Below are 18,533 nucleotides of genomic sequence, written 5' to 3'. Positions count from 1 at the left end.
CAGAGAACCAAAACATTACTAATTTAATCCAAGGCTGGACAAATCAGTAAACAAACCATTTTGGGTTGCATTGTATAATACAATGCAGGTAATTATGCTGTAATTACATAACAATCACACTGTGGTTAGGCATCACATGGCCTCTATTTACCAATAATCCATGTAACCACAAAGTTCACTGCACAGCTGACAATAACTACAGTGTGAATACAATGTAGTTAATATCCCTCGTTCCTAATATGATCTATCTGTATTTTGGTAGTGCATAGGGACCAGGAACGAAGCCCCCAGTACAAAGCAGAAGACAGTTCCTGCCCCGAAAGTGCTCACTATCTAAATAGGCACCACCCACAAAGAGTAGGGGAAAGGGATAGAAGATGCACGCAGTGAACAACGTGATGGTCTGCAAATGTTGTGTTAGTTCCTTGACTTTTGGTGGCGCAGGACTGTTTGTTTCCTTCTTAATTCTTTGGGTGGGGATTTCTTAAAATGGGATTAGTGAGACCGAGAGAAAAGGAAAGGAGGGGCACTCGAAGGGCTGGGCTGGGAGACTATAGGTGGGAGGGGAGGAAGCAGGGGAGCCTGGAGGGCAGATGGAGTGAAGCTGAGGGGAGGAAGCAGGGGAGCCTGGAGGGCAGATGGGGTGAAGCTGAGGTGAAGAGAGAGGGTGGGAGAGTGTTGGAGCAAACAATCAACACAGGACAAGTATATTTCTTATAGGTGGCACAGGTAGCAATGCATATGCTTAAGGTTGCCGGACACTTTGCATTAGAAGACCCTGTTTTCAGTTGTGTGTATCTTTTGACAAACTTCAGCTTCTTGGGCTGCATTGTTCCAGGCTGGCTTTCTGCTAAAAGCTGACTTTATTAGGACAATCCAGCAACAACAGTTCAACAGTTGAATGGCTGGGCAACCTTAACTGTGCCTTTTCCTAACTTGCTTGACTTTGCAACTTCAATGTGCTTCTAATGAAGGGCTTATTTTTAACGTAATTGAGAACAACATCAGAAGAATAAGTAATTCAGTCACGTAGTGAACTTTTGGGTTATTTGAAAAGGTGGTGATTACCTGCTGAAAAGCAAAACCAGTGTGATTATGTTGTCCTTTCAGTGTAATTACAATCGTGGCATTATAAACCTGACGCATACTTTGTTAGGCAACAGGTACAAATGAAAGACAGTCCAGGAACTAATGGTTGAAAAGATTGTGTCACTTTACTCATGCCATTTATTCCATCTTGACTTCTTCTCCCTGACATGAGCTAACAATAGTTTAGGAGCAATAGATGGCATGTGTGACATCCTGTAGCTGTTTATTACCACACAAATGCTTTGGGGTTATTTTTGGAGGTGGAAGGATTATCACAGGGAAATTATAATGCATTCTTGGATGTTAGGAAGAGTCCATTAATGTACACCTTCTTCCTGAGATTTGCACCACATCTGCACTAAAATGCAACAGATTGCTGCCATCTTCCTTTTTTTTTTTTGTTATAAATATGGAGTTACATCCTTCAGAGAATATGGCATAGGTCATGTATGCCTGCACCCTGGGTACATCTTGATCCAAGCAGCCTGGGTTCTTTGCATGCTGGGATTTGTTCTTCTTGGACAGCACCTCCTGGTTAAAGTCAAGGGAAGCTGCAGATTACATTGTAGAGCCTGGCGGGTCCTTAAGAACATAAAAGCAGCAATAGTGGGTCAGACCAAAGGTCCATCTAGCCCAGTATCCTGTTTTCCGACAGTGGCCAGTGCTGGGTGCCCCAGAGGGAATGAACAGAACAGGGAATCATCAAGTGATCCATCTCCTGTTGCCCATTCCCAGCTTCTGGCAAACAGAGGCTAGGGACACCATTTACACTTATTTACTTTCTCCTTTTCTCACCACTGCATCTGATGTGTAAAAGACAGGGCTGCTTTTCTTTTTTCCCCCCTGAGAAGATGCTGAGTCCACCAAAAGATAAATCGGTTTCATGGGTTTCTAGCACTTTCATCTTCTCTCCGGCCACGAGGGCCGATTGTCGGTTTGATTTGTTTTTGTTTTTTTAAAATTCTTCATCTCTATTATTGTGAGAGGAGCTGTGCAGCCTGACAGACTTCCTCCAAATGCCGAGAAGGCAACAGCAAAACAAGAAAGCAGGAGCCCAATCCAGCACAATTGGATGAAAACAAGTAGCAAAGAAAAATCACTTGCAAACTGTCTGCGCTGTAGCTGCTGAGTTTCATAAGAAGTTGGACTGACACTCACTGTTTCCTTTGGACACCGGCAAGGAAGTTGCAGCAACAGAAGCCACCAGACCAACAGCTGAATGAACAGGGGCTTTCATATTATGAAGCTCACTAGGCAACAACAAGGAAATTAAGGAGAAGGGGATTTTGAGTCACAAGGTAAGTTAAATGGATCTACATAGATGGCAAAACAGTATCGATCTGGAGTCAGAACTCTTCCCAACCAGCGGCTGCAGGCTGTTCTCGTGAGTCACTATAAAGGGATGGCTGTGCCTCACTTTCTGCTTGCTGCCACATGCAAAATAAGTGAAAGGAAGCGCATGGGCTTTCCAGAATGTCACTGAACTGGCTCTGATTTGTTCCCACTTAACGCTCATTGTTTCATTAGTCACCACAGACATTGAGGCATGAATATATTTTGTACTATTGTCTGGTGTGGGGTAAGTGGTGGAAGAGTCACCATGACCCTGTTGTATACAACCAGGGCCCCTGCTCTGTGATGCTTGCCGTTATTTCTGAAAGCCTCCTGAGCTATAGTGACCTTCAGCTGTATTAGTCTGCAGATCAACTCTCTGCTAGAACAGATGTGATGGAGGAAAGAAGGGGGAGACAGGCATGGAATCAACACGGACTCAACAGTTTTGATTGTGCTTTTTTTCTTAGCCTCAGCCAGGAATCAAGTGTGGTACCAGAGTGGCTCAGGGGCGAGAGATATAGTAATCAGTTATTAATTGTTGTTATTATTATGATTGTTAGTCACAGTAGTGCAGGTCGCATGGATTGAAGGAGAGACCCGCCGGTCATATTGGACTCAGCATCCACTCTCAGCTATTTCACAGGTAGGATGAGTGTGGCAATTTGAAACGGGGTATTTGTGCCGTTCTGCTGCGACACGTCAATCTGTGCTGTGAAAACATTTTAGTTGCTGAAAAAAGCAAACAAACCCTCCAAACAATTTCAGCCTTTAGCTGAAACCAAGAAAGTCCAAAGATCAGGTGACTCATTGCTGGTGAGTCACTGAGACAAACGATATTTCCACCAGCAGAGTGCAAAGGAGCATGAGACACAGTCAGTTAATTTGCTTCATCTGGGCAATTGCCCTGCGTATTATTTCACTGTAACTTGTCTCCTCTCTCCACAAAGCAGGGCTGAATCATTGTCTGGACATGCTGCGAAAATGGGATTCCTTTCAAGGGCCCGCCTAGTAAAAAAGCATGGCCATTTCCAATCCATGGCAATCATCCTGGCAAGTAGGGACTCTGGATGCACACGCCAAATCCCGCTCAGGGGAAAGGTGAACTAGAAAGGGATTTTTATTTCTTTAGTAAGAAAAAGTAACTGTTTACCATCCCAAATTATTGGTGAACCAGAGGGCAATTGACACCTGGTTTAAAACCATGGTTTAAAACCCCAGGTGCTACTCCCCAGATCACAGTGGAGTTATGTCTGCTTACACTGGATCTGAATTAGTGATATAAATATAGTAACAGAATAATTCTATCCCTTTTTATTAGGAATTGGATTAAAAACTTGTTGAGTGGCAAAGTTTGAATCAAAACTTTTGTGTAGCCCATTTAAAAGGAAGGACCAGCCAGCCAGTGAGCTTGGGTCTAATCTGAGCTTCTGCAGTGTTAAGATCCAGTTCAAAACAAGCCCAGCTTTTGGAGTGTACAAGTCTAGGGGTTTGCTTCAGGCTCTTAGAAACTCTTTTTGTATGTATCGGCATGTATTCATACAAAGCGAGGAAGCTATAAGCAGCAGCATTAAAAGGATTTCAGCCAATTTAGATTCTGCTTGCAATGCTAGGGAATCCTCTTCAGATTAATCCCAAAATGTTTTGAAAACAGCGTGAACAGAGGAAGCTACCAGTGGGTCATCTGCACTAGGCAATGAATAACGTAGGTATTTCGAACCACATTGCCCTTTTGAATCTAACTCTTCCTCTTCATGAATTTGCAAGTCAATTCATGGCTGCAAGAATGTTAATTATTACTCAGTGTGTGCTATAGTTTCTAAGAATGGCTGCCCACCCATTTCACCATGAGCCATTGCACGGAGAAGAAATTGCTCAGCTGTTTGGACTTGCAGACCTTGTAGTGCTAACGGCTCTGGAGAGTGGCAAGGCCTTTGCATAATGAATCATCCAAGAAGAAACTTTAGCTCCTCCAGCAAAATCAAATTACTTCCAAGATGGAGTCTAGTGTTCACAGTGTAACAGCCTTAAAGTTCTTCGCTTCCAGCCATTTCCACCACCAGGAGCGGGGAACCTGTTAGCCAACATTGAAGACTTCCCAGAAGGTAATAAAGGTAAAGCAGAAGGCACGTTTCTGCTACTAGAAGGGGGCTCCATCCTCGGATCAATTCAAAAGCCTGCAGTACAACAAATTGCTGTGTGTTTTCCAGCTATACCATACAAAAGGGATCTTTACCTTAAATCAGCTACTGGGTTTTAGTTGAGGATGTTTATCCTCAGTGAACTGGGCAGTGGCTTAAGCTGCTCTGTCAGTTAAAGGAAAGGTAATCTTAGAACGGCGTTTTTAAGTGACCAGGACAAATCCTAGGAATAAAGGGAAAGGACTATATTAGCAGAAATTTAAACAGACATCCTGTGACTCAAGAATAGATCTACCTACTTACCTGGCCTTCATCAAGTGCCTCCCAGTTATGAATGAATTTTATCCTCACAACCCCTGTGTGAGCAAATAAAATATTATCCCAACTTTACAGATAGAAAACTGAGGCACAGGATAGATTAAGTGTTGGCCAAGGTCACACAAAGTCTGTGCCAGAACCAGGAATTTAACCCACATCTCCAGAATACTATGCCCCTACCCACAAGGCATATTTATAAACTAGAGAGATTCCTTTTCCCCAGGCTGACTTGCCTTCAGCTTGTAGAGAAACCAAACTGAATGGTCAGACTGGAGGAGTGTGAGTTGTTCATTTGGATATTAACCCCCCTTTCCTTGCATGTCATTCACTTTATTATTATTTTTAAATCTATGTTACGACAGACTCTAGCACCATATATACTATTCTCCAGCAGCCCACCTCATCCCAGTGACCAGACAGCTGGGCAATGTTTTAAATGTAACGAGCTGGGACATGTAAAGGCCAACTGCCCCAAGAACCCCAACAGACTACAGATCATTGCACCGGAATCACACCAGAGGCCCTCAGGCCCAGATGCCTCCCAGATACCCTCAGAGTGGAGGGAAACTGTGAGTGTGGGTGGGAAGAAGGTCACGTGTCAAGGTTCCTCCCCACTCTGAACTCTAGGGTACAGATGTGGGGACCTGCATGAAAGACCCCCTAAGCTTATTCTTACCAGCTTAGGTTAAAAACTTCCCCAAGGTACAAACTTTGCCTTGTCCTTGAACCGTATGCTGCCACAACTAAGTGTTTTAAACAAAGAAAGGGAAAGAGCCCACTTGGAGACGTCTTCCCCAAAATATCCCCCCAAACCCTACACCCCCTTTCCTGGGGAAGGCTTGATAATAATCCTCACCAATTGGTACAGGTGAACACAGACCCAAACCCTTGGATCTTAAGAACAATGAAAAATCAATCAGGTTCTTAAAAGAAGAATTTTAATTAAAGAAAAGGTAAAAGAATCACCTCTGTAAAATCAGGATGGTAAATACCTTACAGGGTAATCAGATTCAAAACATGGAGAATCCCTCTAGGCAAAACCTTAAATTACAAAAAGACACAAAAACAGGAATATACATTCCCTCCAGCACAGCTGATTTTACCAGCCATTAAAAAAAAGAAAATCTAATGCATTTTCTAGTTAGATTACTTCCTAACTTAACAGGAGTTGGAAGGCTTGCATTTCTGATCTGTTCCCGGCAAAAGCATCACACAGACAGACCAAACCCTTTGTCCCTTCCCCCCTTCAGATTTGAAAGAATCTTGTCCCCTCATTGGCCATTTTGGGTCAGGTGCCAACGGGGTTACCTTAGCTTCTTAACCCTTTACAGGTGAAAGGGTTTTGCCTCTGGCCAGGAGGGATTTTATAGCACTGTGTACAGAAAGGCGGTTACCCTTCCCTTTATATTTATGACACCCCCCTTTCCTTGCATGTCATTCACTTTATTATTATTATTTTTAAATCTATGTTCAAACAGACTCTAGCACCATATATGTGACCCTTCCCTCTAGAATCAAATGAAACAGCCAGTGTTTGTTAAAGCCAACCCAGCTGCATAAACACATTCATTGTTCACCTTTGTTATTTGATGAGTTATACCACCTCATTCAGAGAGGAATCTGGATGTCCACTGTCATTAAATAATGATTGTCTGACACCCCCCTTATAATTTCCCACAACAATGGAAATTTAAATAGATAACAATAAAAATGCTTAAAACCCATCATTTTGGACAACGGTGAAAATTTAACTGGATAGAAATAAAAATAAACATTGATATCTGTCAAAATCATTAAAAAAAATAAATCAAACTCTGCCATGGCTATTCATACCACACCTGCTTTGCCACTGATGTAAGGGAGCTCAGTCTCAGTAATAAGATGCGGGTTCTGTTTGCAAATGAGCACCAAAGTTTGGACATTTACATTTTTCAGAATCTGTTGAATTTGCTATAGGGGAGACAGACTTTCATGAGACTGTAGTACTTCCTGCTCTGGTCTGGCAGAAATAGAATCATAGAATCATAGAATATCAGGGTTGGAAGGGACCCCAGAAGGTCATCTAGTCCAACCCCCTGCTCGAAGCAGGACCAATTCCCAGTTAAATCGTCCCTTCAAGTACCTAAGAAATACCTTAGGAACAGTGTCTTATGTTGGTTTAACATTGTCATCCTAGTCAGAAATGCAGAGCGGGAGAGAAAAATGACCAAAAAAAAAACGGTTTTGAAGCTATCCCCATTTAACATCCAAAGAAGCTCTATTCTGCCAATTGTGGGAGAAAATGTCAATGTTTGTTTAGTTTTAATTTCCACCTGAAATTGAGCACACTAATGCTGAACTTCCTGGGTTCAGAGCAGGGCATTTGGCAGTGTTATCAGGACAGCAAGAAATTTTTCTTCTGTCATTGAAATTGCCTATTTGGAATCAGATTAGCTGAGAAGCAGCATCCCCTTAAAGTAACAAAAGCTCGTTAATGGAAATCTGACAGATCAAAGTATGTGGAGCTCTCGTAATGAGGAATTATCAGCGCCATCGCATACATAGTTTGGTCAAGTCTACTGTCAGGGAACATGGATCTAGGTGTGGAAGGAATTAAAATGGGCAAACCTCAAAAGGTTCAGAAGTTGGGTGCTCTATGGACAAACTCTGAAAAATTCAGATACTTTTTCAGAGTTTATTTAAACCGAGGACATCTGCAAAATTGGGCTAGAAATCAGAACTGATCCCAAACCTAAAAGTCAGGATCCAAACACTTTTGAAGCTTGGGAAAATACACATTCAAATCCAAACCTTCTGATCTTGGCTCCCTGAAATGTGGGAAAGTTCAATTCCAGATGTAAATGTTGTGGGTTGGGTCCCTCTCTCCAAGAAGTCTCCCAAATACCGTTTTTCTTTGTTTGTTTTTGTTTTGCTGTATTTCTGCTCCTTTGTTTTAGGGTCCTTGAAGGTGCAGCAAAAATGAAAGAAATACATCATTTGGTAGGAAGCTTGTAACCCCCTGAACTGTATTTTGGAAAAGTCCTCCTTTGTCTTGGAGCCTCCTCCTATAGCAAGTAGCAGCTAAGAATACCAGACAAATAAAAAAAATTCCTTTTAATTCAGTTATAGGTGTTAATAACATGATGACTGTGTATGATCCCATGTCTGGGCTTTCTACTCAGTGGGACAACAGACATCTGGGGATTCTCGTTTTCATAGCAGGGAAACATTTTTCACAGCAAAGAAATAAGCTGATTTATACTTCTATTTCTGACCTGCTGCTTCGAAAATGAATCTCTCTCTAGAGGCACCATGAAGGGTGATCAAATAAGAAAGAGATCAGCTTTGCAGTCTCCGGGCATTCAGTGTTGAGCTAATATATCATTTTAGACGCAAACAAGCATGTCGGATCAGTATCAGAAAGTAGGACAAACATTCCTCTGGTACAGGATTTTGATTTATTTTCTGAAGACGCACAGACTGCCAGATCTTTATTGGAAGTGAAGGTGATAACAATTAGAGTTCGTTGTTCAGAAGAAGATACACCTGCCTTCTTGTTGAGAGAAAACAGGTTATCGCCATACTTGGGACAGTAAGATCCCAATAACTGTCTTTAATAAGAAAAAACACACAACCCTCCCCACATCTATTTCCTTCCTGGCTGTTATGGTTTTGGCTCTCTCCCGCTTTTTACATTTTTCTTTTCTTGTATTGTACCTTCTTGCCTCTTTCTCCAGGTTTCTGATGGGTTTTTCCAGCCAATCTCTAGACTTACTTTTCTTCTCTTATTTTTCCCCCTCTGTATTAGGTTGCTTCCCTGTAACTCAGAGCTTGGTCTCTTTTTATTCACTCATTCTGCTTTCTAGATTTCTCCTTTTCCTTTAGTTGCTGTGTGTCTTTATACCGAATGGCTTTCAAACTTTCAAAAATTCTCTACTGTGGCTTTATTTGGTTGGTTTATTCCTCTCCCTCCATTTGCCTCTTTCCCCCCAGCTCTCTATTTTGCATCTCCTCTCCTCTCTACTAGTAACAATCTATAACCACATGCATGCTCAAAAACCCCGGTAGTCTCATCTAACTACACATGGTCCACGTGTCATTCAGATACACAGGTTTCTACCATTCGGATCTAAATCAGGTCTAAAAATTCCATCCAGAAGAGGACAGTGGTATACACACACCAAGACACAGTAGAAAACCTTGGTGAGGCCCAAACTCCATAGGTCTGAAAGAAAATGTATTTCCTGGATTCCATTGACTCACAGATTTTTAGGCCAGAAGGGACCACTGTGATCATGTAGTCTGACCTCCTGTATATAACGCAGGCTCTAGGACTCCCCTGAATTAATTCCTTTATGAACTAGAGTTGATCTTTAAAAAAAAACGTGATTGAAATATTGTCAGTGATGTTGGGATATGCTTCATGAGAATGCAAGAGCCATCAGGGGAATTTTTTCTTTAGCTTAGATCTAAGAGGTTCAGTCTATGGATGGATGATTTTCTCAGTTGACAGTGTTTTTCATAGCAAAAGGAAATTCTAGCCAAATGCTTGCATTTTGACCCTTCATGGATCATGGAAGAAAATATGGACTTTGTTGATTTCCCCAATGGTGTTACAATGTGCATAGAGCCAGAACACTGCTCTTTTTCTGAGACTTAAAAAAAGAAAAAAAAAAGTCACTGAGTGGATGAGTTCTCTCATTTTTTTTAATAGCAAAACCCTCACACTTGCTAATCTGTTAGTTATAACCACCATTCTTCTGCCTAATGAGGATAGTGTATTTTAATCACAAGAGTTAATGTCTCCACATTTATGAATTTTCCATCTCTGGCCACATTAGAAATATTTTTCTTAATGAATTCTCTGATTGTCCTCAAGTAAGGTATTAAAAGCAGGCATAAAGCAGTTATGTCTCCTAAACTCAATACTTTGAGATTGAACTGACAGTCTCCTACAATATATCTCAAAGGTTACTGACTAGAAGGCCCAGGCCCTGAGAAGAGCTAAATACCTTCATCTTTGGCTGAAATTAAGTTGGAGCTGAATAATTTGTAGATCGAGTGAAGCTAATACAGATCTTTATATTGCTGAGCAAATACAGTACTGCAGTAAACTGTAGGTCAGGCCCTAAGTGAGCCTAGAAACTTGTTGCCCATAAACAGAATGTCCTCTGTGGGCCATACACCATTTAAGCATGATATACTTTGTCCAATGGGTCACCTCTCTGAGGCCTGATTCACATTTACACTAAGACCCCTTTACAATATTCTGCCAATTTAAAGGGTCCTTCAAGTGAGTGGAGCTCTAAATGACACCCAGTTTAAAGGCCCTTTTGTGCTGCCAGAGTGGTGTAAAGGGTCATTAGTGTAAATGAGAACCTTGTTCTATAAAACTGATACCTAAAACCAGATTTCTGTATACTGTGAATGAAAAAAATCTTTTAAAATTATTCAAAATTTGGTGAAGGACTGTTGACCGCTCCAAATGGATGGGTAGTTTTTTCCATGCTATTGACTAGAATTAGTTTAGCATGTTAATAAGCATTCCTCGAGTCTCATCGTGAGTTAGACAGAACAGAACAACTGAATAATAAGGATGTGTGGGTTCTGATTCTTTCTGGATGATAAATTTGAAAAAAACACCAGAGGAAAATGTCTCCTAGAAAGTGCCAGGACAGCCCTCATGAAAATTTGTTCCATATTCTCTGCACGAATCCATTCTCCAGCTGGTGAAGGCATAGTGCTTCCCAGCTCAGGAGAACCAATCTGGCTTACCATGGTTTGAAATCTACTGTGAACAGGATCTTTGTGCAGATCATGTATTTACCATAACTGGGGCATCCATCCATCACTTCTCCCACCTTCCCCTGATAGTCTAGTAAGAATTGCTGCAGTACTAACGTGTTCATGAAGTGCCTGATCCAAAGTCTGTTGAAGTAAATTAAAGTCTTTTCTTGGATTTCAATGGATGTTGAGATTGGGGGGAAGGGGCATAATTTTTTGCAAGAAACAACTTGTAATTTCCCTGAAGTTAATGAAGACTGTGATTTTCGCCACTAAGGTGATGTTTCTACTTCCATCCTTGGTAAGAAGACTGAAAACTGTATGCTAGAAGGTCTCCTCCTATCCACTGTCTACTATATTTCCCTTCACTTCTCATTTGCAATTCAGGATTTTGGAGCTTGCCAACAATACAGTACAAAAATCAATATTAAAATTCAAGAACCAGTGTTCGTGCAAAGCAACAGTCACTTATGGCTGCATTCATTGGGGATGTTTGGCTTTCCGGTATACATATTCAGCAATGCAAATATGAAGCCTACACAGAATTCTGCAGGAAGCAACAAACTGATATAGTCATAAAAGCATAGTCTGTCTTACAGTGGTTAACTAACAGGCTGAAAGGAAGGTTACCTGGAGCAAATGGTGATTTTTTTTTTCAGTTGAAGGTTTTTCTGAAATCATAGTTTCTCTCTCTCTCTTTATTTTGGAGAGTTATGTTTGTTACATATGAGTTTGCATTATTTTTAGAATTGCAATAATTAGAGATTGTAATAGTAAATAACACCAATAATTAAATACATAAATAATAAATAATAAGTAATAATACTAATATCTAGTAATATTTTGTGCTTTTCATCCAGAGCCTTTGGCAAACATTGGTTCGACAATGGTTACACAGTAGGTGTGCTGTGACCAGTACTTGCGACACTAATAATCATCTCTTTGTTAGGTCATGATCTCTCCAGTCTTTATGTTGTATCCATCTGTTGTCTCTTCAGACATACTTAGTTTGTAAACTCAAAGGTAGGTACTCTCTCTTTGTTGTGGGTGTACATCGCCTAGTGGAATGGGTCCCTCATCCCTGACTAAGTGCTACACCAGTATAATGAAATAAAGAAGGGAACCCTAAGGTAAGTGAATAGGTGGCCAATGATTGCTCTGGCTTAAATCACCACATTAATCATTCCTATTACTCTCCTGCTCCAGCTGGCTCAGCTGAAGATGAGTGCTGTGCTTCTGATGCTTTTGGTATCCACTGTGAATGCTGGCACCCTACGAGAAAAGGGCTCGCTGAGACGGGAAGCCCGGCGGCTTTCATGCGTGCGATGTTGTGGGCCTTCAGAAGAGCCAGTCTCCTTCGCCTCGTCACGAGCCACTAGGATGAGCAATGACCCCGCCTATTCAGTGCCCAAAGTCCAGCCCACAATAGATATCACCATCCTGAAAGGTGAGTCAAGCCCAGGACCACACTTTGTGAATTTACCATAACTTCACAAGCCATGTACCTCCTCCAAGGTGGAAAACACACATCTCTTAAGAACCGAAGCTGCTCAGTCTATATAGTTTATCCAAGAGAAGGTCAGGAGGCAACTTGGTTACAGGCCATAACTACCTATATGTGGAAAAGATGTCTGAGAGTTGACAGCTTTGTAATCTACCGGGAGATGGCTGGATGAGCTCCAATGGCAGGAAGCTAAAGCTAAACAAATTCAGGCTAGAAACAAGGCATATATATTTTAATACCAAGGGTGATTACCCATTGGAATGACATATCTAGGGACCTGGCAGACTCTCCATCATGTATTATCTTTGAATCAAGACTGAATAACTTTCTAAAAGATATGGTGTAGCTCAAACAGAAGTTATGAGGTTGATACAGGAAGGATTGGGTGAGTTTCTACGTTATTCAGGTCAGACTAGATAGTAATAATGGTCCCTTCTGGCATTAAAACATATGAATCTATTAAACTTGGATGTTTTGTTCTGTTTCCCATCAACCACGCCCATAGTTACTCCCTTCTTCTCTGCCACAGAAAGCCTGTATGTGTGTAACTGTACATATGTAAATGATATGGGTCGGGTTCATGGACCTAGGTGGTTCACACATTGAAGTCAATGGGGCTAGGATATCATCCCATGTTTTTATCCCTTTGTTTTTGCCATCCTCTCTCTTACTCACCCTAGGTAGTTGGTCACCTAAATCATAAATCACTCAGCTAAGGGGTGAAAATTCACTTTCTGCAAATATTCGTACCAAAAAACAAAAACGAGAATAAAGCATGTGTCATAAATATAAAGGGAAGGGTAAACCCCTTTAAAATCTCTCCTGGCCAGAGGAAAACTCCTCTCACCTGTAAAGGGTTAAGAAGCTACAGGTAACCTCGCTGGCACCTGACCAAAATGACCAATGAGGAGACAAGATACTTTCAAAAGCTGGGAGGAGGGAGAGAAACAAAGGTCTGTGTGTCTGTCTTTATGCTGCTTTTGCCAGGGATAGACCAGGGATGGAGTCTTAGAACTTTTAGTAAGTAATCTAGCTAGGTACGTGTTAGACTATGATTTCTTTAAATGGCTGAGAAAAGAATTGTGCTGAATAGAATAACTATTTCTGTCTGTGTATCTTTTTTGTAACTTAAGGTTTTGCCTAGAGGGATTCTCTATGTTTTGAATCTAATTACCCTGTAAGGTATCTATTATCCTGATTTTACAGAGGGGATTTCTTTACTTCTATTTACTCCTATTTCCATTAAAAGTCTTCTTGTAAGAAAACTGAATGCTTTTTCATTGTTCTCAGACCCAAGGGTTTGGGTCTGTGGTCACCTATGCAAATTGGTGAGACTTTTTATCCAACATTTCCCAGGAAAGGGGGGGTGCAAGTGTTGGGAGGATTGTTCATTGTTCTTAAGATCCAAGGGTCTGGGTCTGTAGTCACCTAGGCAAATTGGTGAGGCTTTTTACCAAACCTTGTCCAGGAAGTGGGGTGCAAGGTTTTGGGAAGTATTTGGGGGGAAAGACATTTCCAAACAGCTCTTCCCCAGTAACCAGTATTTGTTTGGTGGTGGTAGCAGCCAATCCAAGGACAAAGGGTGGAATATTTTGTACCTTGGGGAAGTTTTGACCTAAGCTGGTAAAGATAAGCTTAGGAGGTTTTTCATGCAGGTCCCCACATCTGTACCCTAGCGTTCAGAGTGGGGGAGGAACCTTGACAACATGTTGTTCCCATGAATGAAAAGAGGTATGGACATGCTAAAAACAAATTCTACATAGTGGTTACCAAAGGTTCCATGAATAATTGTTCTCACTATCCATCCTATTAACACAGATTATAGCTCAATTAATAAAAAAATTAGGACTCTAGCCTTCTCTCCCTAGCAAAATGTCCATGTGCTCTTGAATTTTATAGTTTAATCCTTCCAATAATCTGGTTGGAAATAATAATGCAAATGTAAAATTGCATACCCTAGATGATCAGAGTGGTCCCTTCTGCAGCTGGAATCTATAAATCTATAATGTATCAGAGAAAGCTATCTTATTTGTTGTGTGGTTAATATATGGAATAGGCATGCTAGCTAGCGGGTTCCTGTCAATAGTGTTCCTGAATTCAAACCTAGATGTGATTTAGTTATGATAAATATTTCTCAATGCTGCCATTGAGAAAGTGTTATTTTACCAGTTGGGATGCTGGCTATCTCCATCCAGACGTCTCTGTGGCATGTAGTGTGTGTGCATATGTTTGCAACTTAATTCCTCTTTGTGATCATAGGTGAGAAAGGTGACCTGGGAGAGAAAGGGATCACCGGAGGGGCTGGAAAGGATGGAGAACGAGGGCTACGTGGTTATAACGGACGGAAAGGTCAGAAAGGCCAGGTTGGTCCACCAGGCAATTCCTGCAAGCTGCATTATGCTGCCTTTTCAGTGGGCCGGAGAAAACCTCTCCATAGCTCTGATTATTTCCAGCATGTCACTTTTGATACGGAGTTTGTGAATCTCTACAAACACTTCAGCATGTTCACAGGGAAATTCTTCTGCTATGTGCCAGGGATCTACTTCTTAAACCTTAATGTCCACACCTGGAACTTCAAAGAGACCTACCTGCACTTAATGAAGAACAATAAGGAAGTGGCCATCCTCTATGCCCAGCCCAGTGATCGGAGTATCATGCAGAGCCAGAGTCTCATGCTCGAGCTGCAGGAAGGAGATGAGGTCTGGGTGAGAATGTTTAAACGAGAGAGGGAAAATGGCATCTATAGTGAGGAGTCTGATATTTACATCACCTTCAATGGCCATTTAATTAAACCAGCCATAGAGTAGCCAATTCTGCATCTTTGGGCTCAGTGCTTTAGTAGAGCTCCTTGGGTAGATTACTAACTCCCCTCTTTAAAAGCGCACATGTCTATGTCAACATGGAAATAAATATGCACTAAATATTTTCATGGTCTGATTGTGGCTAGCAGCCAGCTGATCTGCTTTTTGGCTTGCTAATCCTTTCAGTCAATTAGAGATATTTCTCATGCAACAATCTTAATGTGAAGAGCACGGGTGTGAGCATGCGTGGGAGGGGAATGGGCACTGCTAGCTAAACGAACAGAAATTACATGGCAGTGCCCACTTGATGAATACGTAGAAGGCCTGAGCTCTTTCTGACCCATGGGATGCTGTGCTTATTGTTAGCTAGATGGTAAAACAGAAGGACACTGTTCTGAAGTCTTCCCTAGGCCCCTTGCAACATCTCTGCTAAACAGCTTGCCAAAATCATTCAGTACTTTACTTCGGTTACAAAAATGTTTTAACCTATCAGCTCTGTTTTAGTGGAGTGGCCTAATCATTTTTGTACTCTGTAATTATCTGAAGATCACCTTTCAATCCCCAGCTGTCATATTAGACAAGCTAGTTAACGATTACAATGAAAGTAAAGTGTTTGCAGGTTGCTTCGCTTACAAAGGATGTCTTTGTATTTTACGATTGCCGTCTGCAGTTCCTGTCCTCCAGTTCCATTCTAGAACCATACCTTGCACTCCCCTGAAATCACTGTCACCAAAAATGACCATTTCCTAGATAAAGCTCAGAACCGGTGCTCCATCTTCCTCCTCGTTGACTTGCCAGCTGCCCTTGACATAATCAGCCAGGCTCTTCCTCTTGAAATCTTGTCCTCTCTTGGCTTCTGTGACTCAGTCTTCTCCTGGGTCTCCTCCAGCTTCTAATCACTCCTTCAGCATGTCCTTCAAAAATCTTCCTCATCTCCCCCTCTCAGTTTCTCTGGGGGTCCCACAGGGCTCTGTCCTTGGTCGCCTTCTCTTTTTCCTCTACACCTTGTCTCTGGGTCATCTCATCCACAAACACAAATTCAGTTACCATCGCTGTGTGGACAACGAGGAGATCAACCTCTACTCTAGACCTGCCTGCTTCTGTCCAAATGAAAATCTTGGCCTGTCTCTCTGACATCTCATGGACGTCTAACTGTCAGCTTAAGCTCAAAGTGGCTACAACCAAGCTCATAGTCTTCCTCCCCGCACTCCGAGCCTGTCCCGGTAAGCCCTCCCCGCTACCTCCTTTCTTGATCATTGTGGACAATGCCACCATCCTTCCTGTCACTTGAGCCTGTAACCTGGACATCATCTCTGACTCAGATCTCTCTCGAGCTTCACCTCCAGGCTCTACCGAAACCTTGCGGATTCTTTCTACGTAACAGCTCTAAGATCCAGCCTTTCCTATCCATCCACACCCCTAAAACTCTCATCCAGGCTCTTGTTCTCTGGCATCTTGAGTCCTGCAACATCTGTCTCTTGGCAATGCTCATATGCATTCAGAATGCTGCTGCAAGGATCATTTTCCTAGTTTGTTGCTCTGACCGTGTCGCTCCTCTCTTTGCATATCTCTACTGGCTCCTGCTTCTCTATCACATCAAATATAAGCTACTTGTCTTCACTTTCAAGTCCCTTCATGGACTAGCACCCTATCTATCATCTGCCATTCAGTATCAAGATGTTGACTCCTCTCTCCCAACTGCCCACGATGCCCATCACCACCCACATGTTGCATTTTGAAACAAGCATCTTCCTGCTCTTTCCTGTGCTGCCCCTCGCATTTGGCAGGAACTCTCCTTAAACATCTAACACCAAACATTTTCCTTCTTCAAAACTCTCCTTTTGCACGATACCTACCAAGACCATGGCAATGATTAGGCTACTGGGGTGTTGAGACCCCAGCCTATCATGTTGACCAACATAGTCTCATCGGAGTCCGCTATCTCTCTGTTTTCATCTGTTGTCTCTTGCCTTGCACTTAGATCGCAAGCTGTTTGGCACACGGACCATCTTTTTGTTCTGTGTTTGTACCGCACCTAGCACAACGGGGTCCTGGCCCATGTTTGGGGCTTTAAGACACTACAGTAATACAAATAATAAATGATAATAATTCTTTTTATTAGAAAATGTAAGGGCCATATTCTCCTCTCAGTTATTCCAGTCCAGCCCAACCGGTTTGGGTCGGGTTGCTGCAGGATTACAGAGCATTAGTTGGCCCAGTGCACTTACCTTAAAACGATGCTGACTTTCTTTGCTATAATTCATGATTTTGTCCTTTTTCCTAGAATGTAATATTGCAATGACCTAAACATAACACGCCAATCCAGCATAGCGCTTAAGAAGGTACATAACTTTTATCATGTGTGTAGCTCCATTGGGATGGGTATGCTGGAGCAGGACCGATAAGGATATCGAAGAGCATTACAGTGTGTCACCTTTCCCTTTTTAATGGAAACCATCGTAAGGAGAGGCTGATTGTCAGAGTTACTGAGTACCTACCACTCCAGCTGAAGCCAGTGGCAACTGCCAGGGATCAACAATGAAAATTAGTTTACTATAATTTCTAGGCAGTCGAGAAATGATTGTATTGTGCAAAAACCTCCTTTCTGCAGGCTGCAGTGTTAGTTTCTTAATATTCACTGCACACAACAGTGAAATGCTATGTGCTAGAACCAGAAAACAGACCAAATATATATTTGTTAGTCCCTGCCCCGTACACACACCCCTTGTGGGATGTTTGCATGGAGGATGCATTACATTATATTGTACTGTATGTCTTGCTAGGCTAATTGTTGCTTGTTGCTGCACATCTCTTGTTACCAATCATTTAACCTGAGAATTAACTGTAATAAAGATAGTGTTCTGAACCCATTGGATCTGTTTCCCTTGCTCTTCATGGAGCAGAACTAAATGCCATAACTGACAATCCAGCTCTGTATTGCCAACTATGATGGTGATATTGACACCTAAGTGCTCCAGAAACTAGACCAATTTCATTTCCGTAAGGGGCCATTGCCTGGTAATCATATGGGCAAACCCTGTGGATGGGAGATATCAGGAACACATTTTCTTCACACTTTCACCATCTCGTTTATGCCCTCTTTTGCCCCCTGGATTGCAGCTGAAAGACTAATCCCAATTTTTAGTGAAGTTGCAACAGTGGTGATAACTATGCTATCCTGGTCTACATTCGAACCAGCAACATAGAGGAGTTGGAGGGGTTCCAGATCCCATTGCCTTCTCTCTAGTCCCTTTTTGCGTTGTATGCTGAAACAGCCCTGGAAATGAAATTTGGAAGACTCGTAAGCTTTGAAAAGTGCATGGAACAGAGAGTGGGTTTCCTGCAGATTATCTGTTGACCTGCAACCAGGTAAATTGTTCCTTGTAAGTAAACAAAAGTCCCAGTCACCTAAATTGGGCTGTTATGCAATTTAAAAAAGGCTTCTCTAATCAGCAGCTTCCATTAGGATGGTGATAAAAGCAATAATGGTTGCATTGCTTATTTGCAGCATGCCATTTAGTATTGAAAGCACTAGTAGAGAAACCTGCTTTGAACATATAAATACACAAGGGAAAAACTCCAACT

The 18,533-nt window shown here is 41.9% G+C and overlaps 1 protein-coding gene across 2 annotated transcripts; it reads left to right on the top strand.

Annotated features, from left to right (window-relative positions):
* Positions 1-2,257: 2,257 nt before the first annotated feature.
* C1QTNF8 (C1q and TNF related 8) lies at positions 2,258-17,793 on the top strand. 2 transcript variants are annotated; one of them, XM_074964556.1, is made up of 4 exons: positions 2,258-2,387; positions 2,985-3,067; positions 11,850-12,090; positions 14,407-17,793. In XM_074964556.1, the coding sequence occupies exons 3-4, from the start codon at positions 11,865-11,867 to the stop codon at positions 14,952-14,954; spliced, it is 774 nt and encodes a 257-aa protein (XP_074820657.1). In that variant the 5' UTR covers positions 2,258-2,387; positions 2,985-3,067; positions 11,850-11,864; the 3' UTR covers positions 14,955-17,793. The 2 variants fall into 2 exon arrangements, with proteins under 2 accessions (XP_074820657.1, XP_074820656.1); XM_074964555.1 differs by lacking the exon at positions 2,985-3,067 and having other exon boundaries at positions 2,264-2,387.
* The last annotated feature ends 740 nt before the right edge of the window (positions 17,794-18,533 follow it).

This window comes from Natator depressus, chromosome 10 (genome assembly GCF_965152275.1).
Source record: "Natator depressus isolate rNatDep1 chromosome 10, rNatDep2.hap1, whole genome shotgun sequence".
In the NCBI taxonomy this organism is placed as follows: domain Eukaryota; kingdom Metazoa; phylum Chordata; order Testudines; family Cheloniidae; genus Natator; species Natator depressus.
This window is presented reverse-complemented; position numbering and strand designations above follow the sequence as displayed.